At 42.3% G+C, this 17,272-nt stretch overlaps 1 protein-coding gene across 1 annotated transcript in view; it reads left to right on the plus strand.

Moving 5' to 3' along the window:
* The first annotated feature begins 7,700 nt into the window (after positions 1–7,700).
* Positions 7,701–17,272, plus strand: part of CCDC25 (coiled-coil domain containing 25) — a 110,107-nt gene continuing 100,535 nt past the window's right edge. The window contains exons 1-2 of the mRNA XM_078649958.1: positions 7,701–7,859; positions 14,185–14,232. Coding sequence (XP_078506084.1) covers positions 7,835–7,859; positions 14,185–14,232 — 73 coding nt within the window. The 5' untranslated portion in view covers positions 7,701–7,834. The remainder of the gene's footprint in view (positions 7,860–14,184; positions 14,233–17,272) is intronic.

A 17,272-nucleotide genomic window follows, 5' to 3' on the forward strand; every position in this document is an offset into this window, starting at 1 on the left:
CGTCCACTCTGCACCGTCCCGGTACTCCAATCTCATCTCCTCCCCCCCTATTCCTACCTGCCACTCCCTTTTTTAGTCCACCTCTCCTGCAACCTTCTCCCCCAGTTAACTTTCCTTATGCTGCCCTCATTCCTCCCTCTCCCCCTCTTCTCTACCCCCTCCTCCCCTCGCTTCTTACCCCGATTTCTCCACAATCCCATTGCATCTCTCTCCTTCCCCCCACTCCTCCAGCATTGCTGTGCTGCCCCCTTTCCCCCCTTGGTAACCCTTTCCATTTCCCTCCATCGGGCCAAGCAGAACCATTTCCTGTCTTCAACTTCCCCTCCTCCCAAACCCCCTCACTCTGCCAGATGCCCGTTCCCTCACAGCCACCTCTCCTAGCCGACAGGACCTCTACAACCACCTCCCCTTTTTTCCTCCTAAACCTCCTACATTCCTATGACACTACACAGTCCTCCCCTCTCCTTCTACCCCACTGCCTTGATCCGCACCCATCTCCCCCTAAATAGGTCCTTAATTCCTTTCCTTCGTGCAACGCCAACAAAGACAACTCTCCCTTCACCTCTGATACACCAACTCCCGCTCTCAACCTCCACCTTTCCCCACCTATGAACCCTATACCCCAACGCTCCTCCTGTCACCCCACCTCTCCCTGCATTCCACCACCAATTTCACCCCCTCCTGTTGCCATTGAGACACCCAACCTTCCGTGCTCTGCCCTACTCTCTCTTGAAAATAAGACAGGCTCTCTTAACACCTCCATCTCCCAGCTTGTAGCTACCATTTCACTTTTAAGCTCCAAGATTTGAACTTTCCCATTCACCTCAACTCCTTTGGAAAACTCTCACCTTCCCACGAGATGCACCTCGCCCCTTCACCCCATCATAGCCAAGCATAACCTGTCGTCTGCAAACATCGTTAACTCACACAAGCCCTTGAATGCCACCCTTCTTCAACTTGCATCTCCGAGTAACCCAACTATCTACCCTATTCCGACCATCTCCTCTGTCAGAAACAAGCATCCACCTAAACCCTTCCGTGCACCCCCGTATAAGTACAAGAACCCTATCACCCTTCTTAGCCCAAGTGCCCCCGTCACCAAAACAGTCTTGACAGAGCTGCGCTGTCTGCTCCACACCTGCAGATCTGCAATAAAACACAAACTCGAAATCTCCGATACCATCACCCTTCACAATATTGACATGCTCTTACTATCAGAGACCTGGTTCAACGATACCTCTCACTCTATCTTTGATCTGCTATTAACCACAGGCTATTCTATTTTTAGGAATGACAGAACTGTCAAAGTTGGGGAAGGTGTTGCAGTCATCTTTAGAAACTCCCTTCAACTTAAGGCCTTTCCTATCAGCGCCTTCCGCACTTTTGAATGCCTATCTCTTGAGCTTCAACTACACCACCACTCACCCCTTAGATTCCATGCCATTTACCACCCGCCTGGCAGCGGCCCTTCGTTTATGGAGGAACTCACTGACTTCATCAGCGACCAATACTCGCAAAGTGACAATCAGAACTTCGTGGGTGACTTCAATCTCCACTGGGGCTCTCCGCAAGACTCTTCCGCGAATTTGCTGGCCACCTTCCTCTCTACAAACAATCTTATCCAACACTGCACAGAATCAACACACTCTAAGGGCTCAATCCCGGACCTGGTTATTTCTAAAGCAGGCATGCTTTCTATCGCTACCCCTATTCATGTAGACTGGTCTGACCACCTCCTCATCCCAATCTCTCTTCACCTCGCACACTCTATAACTCTTGGCCAACCCAAGAGGGCTACCTCCTGGTTCCATGACACTAAAAATATTGACACCGTTTCCCTCTGTGAATCAGCTTTGCCGTCCCTTCCAAGGCTAGACCCGAACCTAGATGTTGACGAACTCACCTCCCAATGCCTCTTAGTCCTTGCAGTCTAAATCAATAACGTCGCTCCTCTCCAAAGCAAAAAGAAAAGGCCCATTCCCTCAGCACCTTGGTTCAACAAATCCCTCTATGAAGAAAGGAAGGAAGCACCTAAGACTCCTGGAGAAACAATGGAGGCAAGCGTCCTCCACCGATAATTTGGCCATGCTTCGTTCAGCAAGATCCAAGTACCATGAGCCCATCTTCCTTGGGAAAGCACCACACTTTGGAACCCTCCTCGACTCAGCCAAAAATAGACCCAAAAAACTATTTGATCTCATCAAGAATACTAACTGCTCTCCCCCAACCTCCAAGTTGGAGGATTCTACAAAGAAAGCAGTGGATTTCGCTGTAAAAGTGAAATCACTTGTGGATCAGGTCGCTCATCCTACCCGTCCAGAGGAGCGCAAATCACTAGCCATTTGGCAGAACTTCAACCCCATCTCTGAAGATGCCCATCTCAAGTGCATCCTCGAAACGAAGCCCTCCAACCATTCTCTTGACCCCATCCCTAGTGCCATTGCCATTGACTTCTATACCCATTCTCTTCCCTACTGGACCACTCTGGTCAACCTCTCCTTTCCTGTTCCCTTCAAAACTGGGCAGGTCACCCCTCTGCTTAAAAAACCCACTGCTGATGCGAATGACCTCAACAACTTCCGCCCCATCACTAACCTACCCTTTCTTGCGAAGATCACAGAAAGATGTGAAGCGAAACAACTCTTTCGTCATATCAAGGACAATGATCTTCTTGACAATTTTCAATCCGGCTTCATCCAAAACTGCAGCACTGAAACAGCCCCGCTGCAAGTGATTGATGACGTGCTGCAGATACTCGATTCAGGGGGGTCTTGTCTTTTAATTCTCCTTGACCTTTCTGCAGCCTTTGACACTGTCAATCACAATACCCTCCTCAACACTCTTCAACAGAGAATGGGCATGGAGAGCACTGTGCTTAAATGGTTTGCTTCCTTCCTCTCTGATAGATCCCAAATGATCAAAATAGCGAAAAGTCTTTCATCTCCTTTGGTGGTAGGTCAAGGTGTTCCTCAAGGCTCTATACTTGCACCCACATTGTTCAATCTCTATCTAAAACCACTGGGAAATCTCCTAAGTAAATCCGGGGTCCACTATCATCTCTACGCAGACAACACTCAAATCTACCTCAAGGTTGCCTCCACTCACGATCCCTCCGTCCTAAGCTCTACTCTGGACTCCATTCAAAACTGGATGTTTACTCATCAACTGATACTGAACCCCTCCAAAACTGAATTCCTCCTCCTCTCCTCCTCACTTTCTCCTCCCCCGGTTCATTCATTGATGGACCAGATGAATCTACTGAACAATAAACCCATCATTGTCGACCGTGCAAAATGCCTTGGTGTCATACTCGACACAAAACTCAATCTACTCTCCCACATTAATTCAATTGCAAAGTCTGCTCGATACCAACTGCGCCTTCTTTGGGGGATTCGTCGCTTCTTCCCGGAGCATGACCTTAAAACCCTGGTCCAATTACTGGTTCTCTCCAGACTGGACTACTGCAATTCTCTTCTTACTGGCCTCTCCAAATCCCACCTGTCCCCCCTTAAGTCTGTTCTCCATTCAGCAGCTCATTTAATTTATGGGGCCAAAAAAAGCGACCATATCACACCAATGTTATCCACCCTCCATTGGCTTCCCATCGAGGCAAGATCTATCTACAAGACTGCCTGCATCACCCACAAAGCCTTGCACTCCTCCTCTCCTCGCTATCTGGCGAATAAACTGAAACTCTCTGGAGGCTCCAGACCATCACGAAATGCAGAACATTTACTGCTTGAACCTCCCACTTTCAAGAAGGAAAGATCGATGGCCCAATCCTTTTCAGGCAACGCGGTGAGAATCTGGAACTCACTTCCGCCTCAGCTCCGGACCACCTCCTCCTCCCAGGCCTTCAAAACTGACCTCAAAGTTCTACTCCTTCAAAGACACTTCCAAATTTAATTCACACCCTCTCTATTATCTGAAGGAAGACCTTTCATTATAGAAAATTCTATTTTCCATGACTATGGAAGTGCCTTCCCAGTGTGTTCTTGTGGTTTGAGAGCCTGCCATTTATTGCAGTATTACCCTTTTACCTGTGTTTGGTACTCTTTTGTAACATGCACACGTCACTTTTCTCTTGTAACACACTGTTTGCTACCTCTTACATTTGGTTTGCTTTCGATACTTGCACAAGTGCCACCGTTGCCATGTATCGCAGTACTATACCTCTACTTGTACTTTGTAGGCTTTTGTAACCTGCACACATGTCACTTTTTCCTCCTGTAATGCACCGTTTGCTACCTCTTGTATTTGTTTGCTCACGATTGCCACTTGGTTCCCAATCATCTTGGAGATGAGCGTAGATTTTCCAATTTTGATCCCTTCTTTCAAAGAGATACTTCTAGATCCAGAGGGTCACATCCACCCCCTTGTAGAGCAGGGCCTTCTAACTCTGACGGCATGGAAGATTTCAGGAGAAAATGGCGAATCCCTGGGCTTTCGTCAAATGCTTTCAGACTCATTTCTGAATCATGGGCATCTGGCACGAGAAAGGCTTATCGATTGGCATGGAACAAATGGGTTCGCTAGTGCATGCAACGATGTTACGATCCCATTTCAACCGAATTAGTCAATGTTATTAATTACCTTTCGGATCTTTTCACTTCAGGTCTGTCTTACAGAACTGTTAACTTTTATAGATCCGCGATTTCAGCTGGTCATTCTTTAATTGAATTTCCGTTGGCCAAAGCCTGCTAACTAAAAAGATAATGAGAAGCATGAGGGTTTTAAACCCTCCTGGTTCTAAATATATCACACTGTGGGAAGTTACCCTTGTTCTTCGGACTTTATCATCTTGGGGAGACAACTCTTCCCTTTCTCTTAAACGCATTTATTTTAAACTTACTGTCTTATTATGTCTAGAATCTTTTAGAAGAACTTCGGACGTTAGGGCTTTCGATATTTCGAACAGGGCTTTCCAACCCAAAGGGGTTTGCTTTTACCTCAAGAAGAGAATGAAGACTTTATCTTCCTCTATCTTTTACCCCTTTTTTCCTGGGAATGATAGACTTTGTGTGGTTAAGTGTTTGAAAGAATATGAGAAAAGAACCAAATGTTTAAGATCGAACGAATCCCAATTGCTAATTTCATATAGATCCCGTCATAAAGGACTCTCCTCTTCAACTTTAGCTAGATGGGTAAAGAACGTCATGCATGAAAGTGGTGTTGATGTATCTATTTTTGGTGCTCATTCCATCAGGGGTGCCTCGGCCTCAAAGGCCTTCTGCCTGGGAGGGGGATTACAAGATATCCTTAGGGCTGCAGATTGGTCTAATGATAGTGATGGAGCGAGGTTCAGAATAAAATTTTGTTCTGACTTGCAAAGTTAAACTTCCATAATATTATAACCGTATTAATAAGCATGAAATGAAAAGTACTAATCAACTTAGTTTTAAAATGTATTACACGACACAAGGGACTAATTTATGTGCTCAATGTTGCACTTGCGAGTACGTTGAAAATATTAAACTAACCTTGTCTATTGTCTTTGTCAGTATTAAATGCAGCTGTTTATTTAATGGCATGTGCTTATTTTGTGTGCTTATGTTATGTCTTTTCGTCTTTATGTGGCATCAGCTTGTGGAGAATTCTTTGCGGCCTAAATGAAGATGGTAGATATGAAACGCAACTTTGTGTGCATAGCTAGGTAACATAAATTAATGGGTTAATAATTAGCAAAGGGGGTGGGTAACAGAATGGGTTTCAATTCTCTAATTAATTAATGTCTTGTGTTTGTTTGAATACTAGTTTCCAAGGAAGAGGCTTAAGGCCTAGCGTTTTAAAGATGGTGTTTAGAATCCAGTCCAGTGTGGAGCCCTGCACGTATTCAGAAGTAGAAACTTTACCACATCGACAGTTGTCAAAGAAATATGATGAATAGTTTGTGCAAGACGTGCTCTGAATGTGACAAAATTAAGGACAGGATGCGGCAAATCTGCCAAGTTAAGGAAGTAACGGACTGTTACTTGAAGAATGTTGCATTTCCGAGGAAGCCGAAAGTCATGTATTTTGTCGGACAATGAAGTCAAAGAAAAGGCTCGGTTTTGGGTTGGAAACGTGATGAGCTGACATGGACTGACATCTGTCAGCCAATAGGAACTCTGGATGGCAAGAGAAAGAATACATTTTAGTGAGATTAGCTAGACAGAAAAGGTATAAAACTTGGCCCCTTTGACAGGAGGTCGTTTCTCACTTTCCGATTCCTGAAGGGCGTGTCGTGCTGTTGGACTCTTTTGGTGCACGTAAGGATAATAGGCCCAAATGATTTTTCCTTACAGGTGGAGCAGAGAATAGTTAGGGAAATAGCTTGAGGGATTGGAAACTGTTATTTTGCCTTAAACATGCTTACTGATTTGCTTTGAAATGTCAGTCTAATTGATCATTCCTCATTAAATGCTGCTTATTTGCTAATAAAATAATGATTTATTAAATAAAATGCTTTTTCTTTGAAGAATAAAATTAATAAATTAGATTTTGATTCGACAAGCTGGTCTTGTTTATTCATGGTCTAGTTACTATTAGCTGATCCATTTACCTTAGTGACTTAATTAAAATGATATTTCCATAAAAACCATGGTATGAGTTGATAAACTGCAGATGTATATAAATGTGTAAATAGTTTGTGAATAGGTTCTGATTAATTAGGTCACATGATTCAGTTGCCCAAAAATTGTCTTGTTAGTTTATGGGCCTTGTGAGTGATTTATGATTAATGGTGAGTATCATGGTGTTGGGTAGCGTTGTTGAGACAGTTTTTCTATAGGGGCGCTGGATAAATAGTATGTTTAAAGCTTGTTACTTCAGACCAATCCCTAATGTGATTGATAATGTTCTTAACGCACTTTAAACTTGCATAATATGGCCTCTGTGTGGTGCCATAAAATTTTGAATTTTCACAGCCTGCTGGGCAAAAAATCTGGATTTTATTAAGGACACAGAGGCTATTATTATCCCTCCTCTTTGAAATTAAACCCTCCCTTCATTATCGTTGATTTTATGATATATTATTCTTTTTCTTTCAGAATAAGATTGGTTCTTCTCCTCCGGACCTCATTGTGGAAGTTTGTCTTCAGTGCTTTTTCTCATGTTTATCTTCTCCACGATGATCTTTCCTCGCAGTTCGACAAAGAAGGATGATAGATGGTCTCCAAGGGACTTTATACTTCTTTAGAATGTTTAGAATCCATGTTCTTCAATTGTTGCTACTAAGCTGTGGCAATAAAGGAGTTTTGCATAATATTGCCTCCGTGTCCTTAATAAAATCCAGATTTTTTGCCACTCTTGCCTCATGTAATTTAGCGTTTGCTTTTGTAATTTGTTCACTTGTAATGTTCTCATGTATCAGTTCTGTTCCTATTGTGAAGCGCTCTGACACCTTCGGGTAAAGTCCGCGCTATATAAAAACGCACAAATAAATAAATAAATGTAACAAATAGGAATGGAATCGTCAACCTCCTATGACAGCATCTCTTGAAGATGCTCATTTAGTGAAAAAAAAGTTCTTGTATAATAATAAACGTTATTTATACATTCAGAATAGTAGTCCTTATGCGGGAAGAGAACAGAGGAATAAGGTTGATCCTTTACTTGGATTTTGTGTTGGAAACGATCAGTACATCACTCGATTTACATAAACACGCTCTTAGCGGCATTTTTAGGCAGTCGTCTATACTGTGCGGGCGGGGCTTGATTAGAGCGTGTTTTGTTGGGCGGTCGGACTTGTTTTGCTTGCAGAACTTGCCGGTGTGACAGTGGTTCGTCACTTCCGGGGATTCTTCCGGCGGTCCCCGAGACCTCTCGGTTAAGTCTGTTCCTCGCCTCAGGCACCATGGTCTTCTACTTCACCAGTAATGGTAAGAGAGGCCCGTCCTATGGGCGGAGAGGGCCCCTACTGCGTCCACGAGGGGCCGTTGTAGCCATTAGGAGCTCACGTGTGCTGCACGGAATAGCTTTGTGTGCAGTGAGTCAAACAACCCCCTCTGTGTTGTGTCTGCCCCGCTCTGTCCCTCACCGCCCCTCACCGCAAGGACCCGTGTAACTCAATGGCAATGACTTCCTGAAACGGCCTGAACAGAAGTTCCAATGTAAAGGAACGAGGGCCTTTGCAGAGCCCACTACGACCTTAGACGTGTTCTGCTTGTTTGCTCTTTAGAGTTTTTAGTTACTATTCTATTTCACTCCTTTCTTTTACATGAGATGTTTGTGGGCTTATATCATGACCCATGCCAGACCTCTGAAGTGCCATAACATACATGTGCTGGCAATAGAAAAATATACTGCAGGAACTTCTACATTGGGGCAAAGGTGTACCAGCAGAAAGGGGATGGAGTCATGAAAAGCAGAATCTGACAGTAAACCAATACATATAGTTTTTAAAAACTCTGCTACAAAGAAATTGTCAAAAAGGACACGTGATAGAATCGGTTCTGGATTTCTTAATTGGTCACAAACGGGCTGTATTTTAACATTGCGTGGGGTTAAGGCACCTGCTGCAGAGATCTGTGTGTGCAGCAATTTTTAGGGGATACAAATAACGATAAGATAACTGGTAGTTAATGTACTTGCTGGAGAGTTTTCTGTTTCCTCTAGTCACAGTTTTGAAAAAAATGTTTACACTGCTGCAAAAGCACATCCTGTAACGTGTAGATAAAAGATGTATAATTTATGTAAATAGGAAAGTGGGATATTGCTTTTTGACACAGATCATTTTGTTGCTCTCAGTTCATAAGTTTCAATTCTGAATATTGCACAGTAAGCAGTGGCCTGGCACAAAGAAGCTGCATGTATTCTTATTAGTATAAACAACCTCAACGACAACATTAGCTTTTCAACTATTAGTTTGTGTTTTTCCTGACATCCACTCTTGAACATGTATTACCCACAAGTATGAACAATTAGGGACTCCTACACTTTGTAACCCTCATTGTCTTATTTAACATTTCATGTACACCGATTTACATGTTTTTATCATTTATTGCCTCTGCAGAAGATGTGTGTAATGGGAAGCGCTTTGATACCCTACATTGGGATGAGCAGCACTATAAAAGAATTACAGTAAAAAAAACTAAATTAGCACGTCCTGTTTAAATCTCCATTTATACAGACAGATACATCCGATATTCTTGCAGTGCATGCACATCTCTTACATACAAGGATTGAACGAAGTCAAAAACTGTATTGAAATCATAGATTCTCTTAAGTACTTGTCAAGTGATAACTAGAGGTGTGCCTCTGTTTCCCCCTACTGCTATAGCATCTATGTGTTGGGCTCCACTTTGTTCCCAGCCAGGATGATACTGGATCAAAAGGAAGGCCGGATGGCCCTTTAAATACAGCCTTTGCTTTAGGCCCAGCTGGAAGTGAAAATTAGAAAGCCCCCTTATTGCCTTCATGTTGCTGCTCAGAACGGAAACACGTGCAGGCTCTACTGAATTTTTTTTTATTTAGAAAGTTTTGTATATTTCGCGAACATGACCCTAGAGGGTATCGGAGCGCTTTACATGGAGATAACATGATTAGCACTTGGTCTGAACACGCTTACCACATGGTCTGATTAACAGGCAAACATAGGCGTGAGACAAACAAATCAACGATTAGGAATAGGCTAACAGTTGTTGGATTAGAATAAAGCACATCCAAGGCAGGATAGACTACATAAAAGTTTGCTATCTGAATGTATTCAGTGTCATTGAAATGTAGAATTAGGGCAAGAACTTAGCCAGTATATATGATTTGGCTTCTCTTTTAAAGGTGTAGGTGGAGGAGATTAGGCGAAGGTCCGGCGGTAAACAGTTCCACATCTTGGGAGCGACACCTGAGAATGCTCTAGCCCCCGTTTTTCTTTTTGTGGGTTCGTTGGGGTTTTCAGCAACAAGGTGAGCTCACTTTGTGAGGATCTGCTGCCCCCTGATTTTTCTAGCTTTTGTGCCAGGTAACCGGGGGTGTTGAAGTGTAGCGCTTTGTGCGTCATGCAAGCAATTTTTAGATGGATTCTTGCTTCATATGGTAGCCAATTTAAGGTTTTTAGGGCTGGTGAGATGTGTGCATTTCTTTTTGTTCCGAGGACAAGTCTTGCTGCTGCATTGAGAGAGGCTCTTTGTGGTTCTAGTTTGTATTTAGGTAGGCCACACAGTGTGGCTCTACCATAATCAAATCTGGGTAATACTAGGGCTTGTACTGCTTGTTTTAGATCTTCATGAGGTAAGTATGGTTTCAGTTTCCGTAGAATGCTCAGTTGGTAGCTTGCTCCTTTGATGGCAGCACTAATGTGATTTTGCATGTTTAGGCGTTTGTCTAATGTAATACCTAAGGATCTTGCAGAGTTTGAGGTGGGACGAGCAATTGAGTTTTGTAAGATGATTCAGCCACAGATCAATCTTGATATTATTTGGTCGCAAGATGAAAAGAAATTACGTTTTTAGCAGCGTTGAGATTGAGGTGGTTAACCGTGAGCCAGAGGTCTGTATTTTAGTATGGAGTTGAGGGATATAATGTCATCTGGAGAGGCAATCTTGAGATATAGCTGGGTGTCATCAGCGTACATATGGTAATGGATGTTAGCTGATTTTAGGAGGTTTGCTAGTGGTTCCAGGAATGAGTTTGTTAGGGTCAGAGCAGTCTGCCACAGGTTTTTTATAATGGATGTTACTTGACCGATTTTTAGGGAGCCCGGGATAGTGCCTTGGCGTAGAGAGGCGTTTACAATCTTTGACCATAGTGGAAGGATACAGGTTTTCATCTCTTTGAATATGCTGGGAGGTAGAGGGTCCGAGAAGTGGTTAGATGGGTTTAAAGATGAGAGAATATTGTAGATTTCCTGTTCGCTGATTGGGGAGAAGGTGTTCCAGGTGGCATTATTTTTTGAGGTGATGCAGAGTGGTTCCAGCCCTTCCATAGATTGGGTGTTGTGAGATATGTTGACTGGGAGGGCCGACAGTAGTTCCTTCGCTAGTTGAAGTTCCTTCTCTATCTTTGTTGTTTTATCCTTGAAGAAGGTGGCTAGTTCTTCGCAGCTTGGTAGGGCACTGACTCCGACGTCTATGGGGTTTGATGTGTTACGTGATTGCCTTTTGACTATTTCAAATAGTTTTCTGGGCCTATTTCTGTCCTGGTCGAGTTGGGTTCTAATAAAAGTGGTTTTTGCCTGTCTTATTCTACGATTGAATGTGTTCCTTATTGCTTTTAAGCGATTTAGTGATCCATTGATGGGGAGTCTTTCCAAGCTCTTTCTGCCATTCTTAGGTTGCATCTTTCTGTGTTCAAGTTGTCATTGAACCAAAGCTTTGATATTTTAGTGGAGATGTTTTTCTGTTGTAGGGGAGCGATAGAGTCCATGACTTCTCGTATCGAAGTATTGTAATAGTCAGTGAGGTCGTTGTCATCCTCCATATTGGTCTGTGGGATCAAGGTGTTGTTGCATAGAGTGGTTAGATCACTACTGAATGTGTCCTGGTGTAGGCAAAATACACCGGGACAAATTCAACATCTTTCACTAGATTCAAACCAGGTCCTGGATCCCAGTTCCTGCTCAATAATAGTTGGCTGATCCAGCTGGATCTCCTTCACTGTACATAACTAATAAATAAACATAACAAATCCCGTTCTTACGTTTAGGCTGCCCTCTGATCAACCTCATCACCATATTTGGAATGTTTCAGATTTCTTCCACTCCTGTGATTTTTGGTTAAATATCTTGATCTCTGACATTGGCTGTCACTGGCTTTTGTGAGACCTGGGACAAAATATGTCATGGATTTTAGCACCATGGCTCTATCTTGACCCCCTACTGAAACACTACATCCTGACTTCTGTCAATACCAAACCCAGTATTGCGTAATATAAAGTATTGAAATGTAAGAGGGAACTCGCATAGTGTTTACGTCAATCTCCAATCACGTTGAATAAGATATGTGCCCTGGGCCCACATGCATCATTGTTGGTATTTGCGATTCCTAAATTGCGAAAATTAAGGAATCGCAATTTAGGAATCGCAAATACCTATGCATTAAAAATTCGCATATATTTTTGCGATTTCTTATTTTTCCTTATTTGCGATTCCCAATTTTGCGAATCGCAAATAAGGAATCCCTTTACATTGATTGCTATGGGCCTAGAGGCCCATAGGAATCAATGGGAAGGCATTCTCATTTTGCGATTCGCAATTAAGGAATCGCAAAATGAGAATGCAATTTCTAGGGTGCAGGTGGGGTCCAAAGGACCCCCCCTGCAACCCTTAAATGTAACATACAGTCCATTTTTCACACATACATGCCCAAGGGCATGTGTGAGTGTAAAATGAAAGTGTCAAAAATGCACTTTTGTGCATTTTTGAAACTTTTCTAAAATTACCATGAAGGTTGACTTCATGCTAATTTAACACTTCTAATCTGCGAATTCGCAAATTTTTACAGATGATGCATTGCATTTAAGAAATCGCAAAATTGAGATTTCTTAAATGCAATCGCAATTTAAGAAATCGCAAATAAATTGCGATTTCTTAAATTGCGAAAAAGCCAAAAAGGTTAATGCATCCTAAAACAAAGAATTGCATTCGCAAACGGCCGAATTTTGCGATTCGCACCGTTTGCGAATGCAAATCAGTTTGATGCATTTGGGCCCTAATTCGCTAAAATAATCCTCTGACTGATTCAGAATCGGTTTTCTTTCAGTCTAGTTCACAACTGGGATGAACCCTCCACTTGTTAATATTCCCAACCAGCATTGTAATATTCGATTGAACTATTTCTTGATTGCTGAGTGAAGGGGTGGTGTATCTACTCTCTTGGGGCTTCAGCATTATCAACCTTTCCTAGCACTCCAGACACTGGCAGCAGGCGTGAGCGTCATGTTCATGAAAAAGTGTACCAGACACTAACAGCAAGCCACAGCCCCATGTCAATAAACGTAGATACTCCATAGAGCTGTAACAGGCGAATGCTGCACCAGGGACCCCCACACACTGCCAGCAGGCTCAAACCCATCTTTGTTAAAAGTGAATACCCCATAGTGCTGGTAAGCAGGAATTCCAATATCATTAAATGTAATCACCTGGGGCACTGCTAGGAGAACAGAATCTCATAAAACTAGGATAAGTGCACTAACAGCAGATGAAAAATCTCAATTGTCTTTTCTAGAAGAAAAAGGAGGGATTTGGGCACTTACAGATAGATGGTGCCCTACACTGTGGCAGCAGCCTAAACATTTAAACAATATTTTCTTTTGTGGAGAGAGTAGGTATCAGTGGAGATTAAGAACACGGTTTAATAGCAGTCACAGTTGTCAAGTCAGGTTCAGTCGATGATTTTAAGCTCATATTTGTTCTTGTTGTAGAAATACTGTGCTTCCCAGAATGCAGTTGTTCTAATCTTTAAGCCTGTGTTTATAATGGTAAGAAAGAAACCAACAAGGTGCAAAGTGCAACGGTACTTATAATTGCAGCAAGTCCATAATTATAATTGTAAAAAGACAAGTACAGGTCCCATAATGCAGCAACATATGCATGAAAACTGCCACCACTGATGAGGACCTGACCCACCTTCTCCTTTAAAATGACATCGACTCATCTACATTGCACTGGAAGGCTGAAAGAGGCGTTTTTGTTGTTTTCAAAAAGTTAATAGTTTCATGTTTTAAACTATAGTGAATACGTGACAGCGAGGATGTATATACCAAAACACAGTTGTGAACGTAGGTATGTTTGATATACTTGGTGGGGAGGAATCTTGCGTAGTTATGTTTAGGCATTTAAAACTATATGATGCTGCAACAGACTATAAAAATGATTTTTCTCTCATTTTCGAAGCTGTATGTTTTGAATGTTAATTAAATTTGCAGCTGGGACTGGTATAACATAGGAATGAGAGGACTTGCCAGTAGCTGTCATATTCAATGTCAAATCTTGGCTAGAACTGGGATATGCTCACTCGCTCAGTTAAGAAAGAGCACCAGTTTGTATATTCATCTAATTTGTCAAAACTCGTTTTTTTACAAAGATGGCTATATCTATCTATCTATCTATCTATCTATCTATCTATCTATCTATCTATCTATCTATCTATCTATCTATCTATCTATCTATCTATATACATACCTTGGTGATTTCAGCCCCCTCCCCCCCAAAAAACCTTGAGCGGATGAAAGTTGAAGGGTCTAATGCTGATTCTTGTTTTCTTCCCTCAGTTGTCCCACCGGGATACACAATCTACATGGGAAAGGATAAATACGAAAGTAAGTCATGGTTTTTTGTGGATAGATTATCATATGTTTTCTTTCTTTTTGATTGTGTTTGGCTTATATGATCTCAGCTTGACCATATGTGTTTTTTTTGGGCTTTGCTTTTGTGTGGTGCTATTCAGGCCAAACTATTGGTATGTTGTGCATAAGGGGAACACAGTATGCCATGAGTTGTTTAAGGCTTCCTCCATCGATGCCAAGGAAAACCAAATGCTGTTATTGTGTGCCTTTTCCGTGTACCTCTGCAGATGTAGTATTGCGTTTTGAGAATATATGTAAGCGTTGGTTTGTTGCAGTAAATGTGCTGCTTTGTAGGTTCTGTTGCCCCTACCTTATCCTCTGTTTGCAGCTTTCACCATTACTACAGGGCTACAATAATAAAAGTACTAAACTAACTAGGTTTAGGCCAATAATCAGTAAGGCTATACCTTCTATGACATCAAACCACAACACGAATGCCAGTACTGATGTCAATTCGTCCTTTCATTTACATACCATGATCACACACCTCAAATGTCATGACCGTATATTATTTCTTCATATTTAACTTTTTTTGTTTTACCAAAAGAGACCTCATTTGGGAATAATTTATTCATCAATTTGAACCAAACATTTTATCAACATTTTCGATACACAAGGACAATTACTAATACAATATTTACAACAATGAACAAATCACATAGACAATACACAGAACAAATATCACATTACAAACAAATATTCCAAAACCATTTTTTTGCCCAGGTTCTGTTAAGATGAAGCCTTATTTTGAAACAAGTACTGCCCTTGATGCTAGTGTTATAACGGAGTAATTAAATGTTTTCTACAAGGGCAACAACCAAACAGTGGGCCTACTGAGCTCATAAAAAACAGGCGCAAATCAGTTGGGGGATGAGCGTCACTGGTACTGCATATATAGAACACTTGTTTGGTGATTAGAAAACAGTTGACTCGTTTCGAACCTTTCTGCATGTCTTTCAGGGTTCTCCTCAGGACTCAGGAAAAAAGAGAGCTGAAAAATAATAATAAATCACACTCATATTAACACACATATTCATTCCATGCCATCTGAATCGCACTCCTCACACACCATATTAACAATTTTCTCCAAGATTTGTAAGCCGTAAACAAAAAATAACATAAAATCATGCGTGCCACACAAAAAAAAACTGTGAGGCACTGTTGTTTACAAAAAAGGCCTGGAGCCCGCCCATTGGATAATATTTGTTGGCTGCAGTGTCCCTCTTATTTGCAGCCTCCTTAATTGGCAGTTCTGGGCAAACGTAACTTCCGAATATTTCAGTGAAGTAGGAACCAAGCACAGATTGATTCAACTTAATCAGTGCCCGTCCCCAGCTCCTGACGTGATTCTAGGTACTATTTCTTCCGCCTCCTATTCACGCTGGCTGCGGGTCCCCCCATAGCGTTTTTAGGTTTTGCCTGCCCACCGCTTGCGATGTGCTTGTGAAATCTGTTGTCTTTAATATATCTTAAAAGGGACATACATCCCTCTTCACATCATATTAGTCCGCATGCGTGCCAGATTGGTTTCTAATGGTTGTAGCATGTTCTCTCTGTTGTGCCTCTCTTATCAGTTTCCTGTGGTCTAACTACTTATTCCCATCCGCGTTGGTGGTTTTCAAACTTTTTTTCTTTTGCTTACCTTGCATTCCAGTTACTGTCTGTTTACATTTAGTTATCCTTCCTTGGCACGTCTACATGCTGCGCATGTGCTACATATATTCAAGCACTCGCCGCCCGATAAAAATGTACATTTCAGCCCTGCACTCATAGATCATGCATGTCCCTGCAGTATCTTTTATTGACCTCCGCCCACCCTTTCCCGCAATCTGTTGTACAGCGCTTGCACTGTACTTATTTTTACTGATTCCACCACAGAGGCACCATTTTGGTTCAGCACGCTCTAGTTTAGAATCCGGCTCACTGTACACAAGCAGGCATTGCTGCGGACATCTGCGTCCGTGCTTCACATAGTTAAGCACCCGCTGATAACTAAAGCTTAAATGAGTCGTTCATATGTATGATTTCATCGACTTACTGGTCGCAGGCACTCTTTATTTTAATTTTAACCTTGCACTAGTAGAAAGTGCATGTCCCTGCTGTCTCTTTCATTGACCTTCGCCATTGTTTTCACCCCGCCCTTCTCCCACCCCCTTCCTGCTCTCTACGGTGTTTCTAACCACCCTCACCCCCACCTCCTCCTGCCCAGCCTCATTCACGCTTTCTTTAATTTATATTGCTCAACTGCTCCCCAAGCTAAAACTTAAAAACATATTAATAAACACATAGGCAAAACCTAATGCATTTACCAATGCTTTTTTAGGTCGAGCTTACAGTGCTTGCGCTGCCGGATGATGTTATAGTGGAAGAGGTGTGGCGCAGCGGCCAGGGTGCCTGACTCCGAACCACAGGGTTCACGGTTCAATCCCCGGCTCCAGCATCAGGTTAGCCCAGCACCATGTGACTCTGGGCAATAGCTTGCTTAATCTTCCCAACGCCCCCCAGCCCCAGGACACCTCTCCGGAGGTAGCTATGCGCTTTACAAATGCTGGCATTTACATTTATATGTACTTTGTGGGGTTTGACTCGTCCCATCGCTGCTGATTGGTTAAGGAGAGCGCCACTCACAAAAGCTTACTTTTCATGTCACAGAAATGGACTCTGAGCCCTCTCGTATCTGAAACCGTCAGCTATTATACATATGCGTGGTGTTTGGGCTGCTGGGATTAGCTATTTTTTGGTTGGAGCGCTAAAAACTCTTTCTCCTTTAAATATGCATAATATATGCTGATATTTTTAATATGTACTACGTCTTAAAGGTTACTTTTCCACAAATATGGCAATACTAATGATGTGCACTGGCTGGAATGAGTTTTCAGTGGAAAAGCTTTTTCTTTTATAATCTTCAATAGTGAAACCCAAGCTTCCATGTAATTTCAAGGGTAATTTTTTTTTAGAAGCAATGACAGTCTAGCACACCAAATTATGGGTATTTGCAAAATATACCGCGATT

The sequence above is a fragment of the Lissotriton helveticus genome, chromosome 6 (assembly GCF_964261635.1).
Source record: "Lissotriton helveticus chromosome 6, aLisHel1.1, whole genome shotgun sequence".
Taxonomy (NCBI): domain Eukaryota; kingdom Metazoa; phylum Chordata; class Amphibia; order Caudata; family Salamandridae; genus Lissotriton; species Lissotriton helveticus.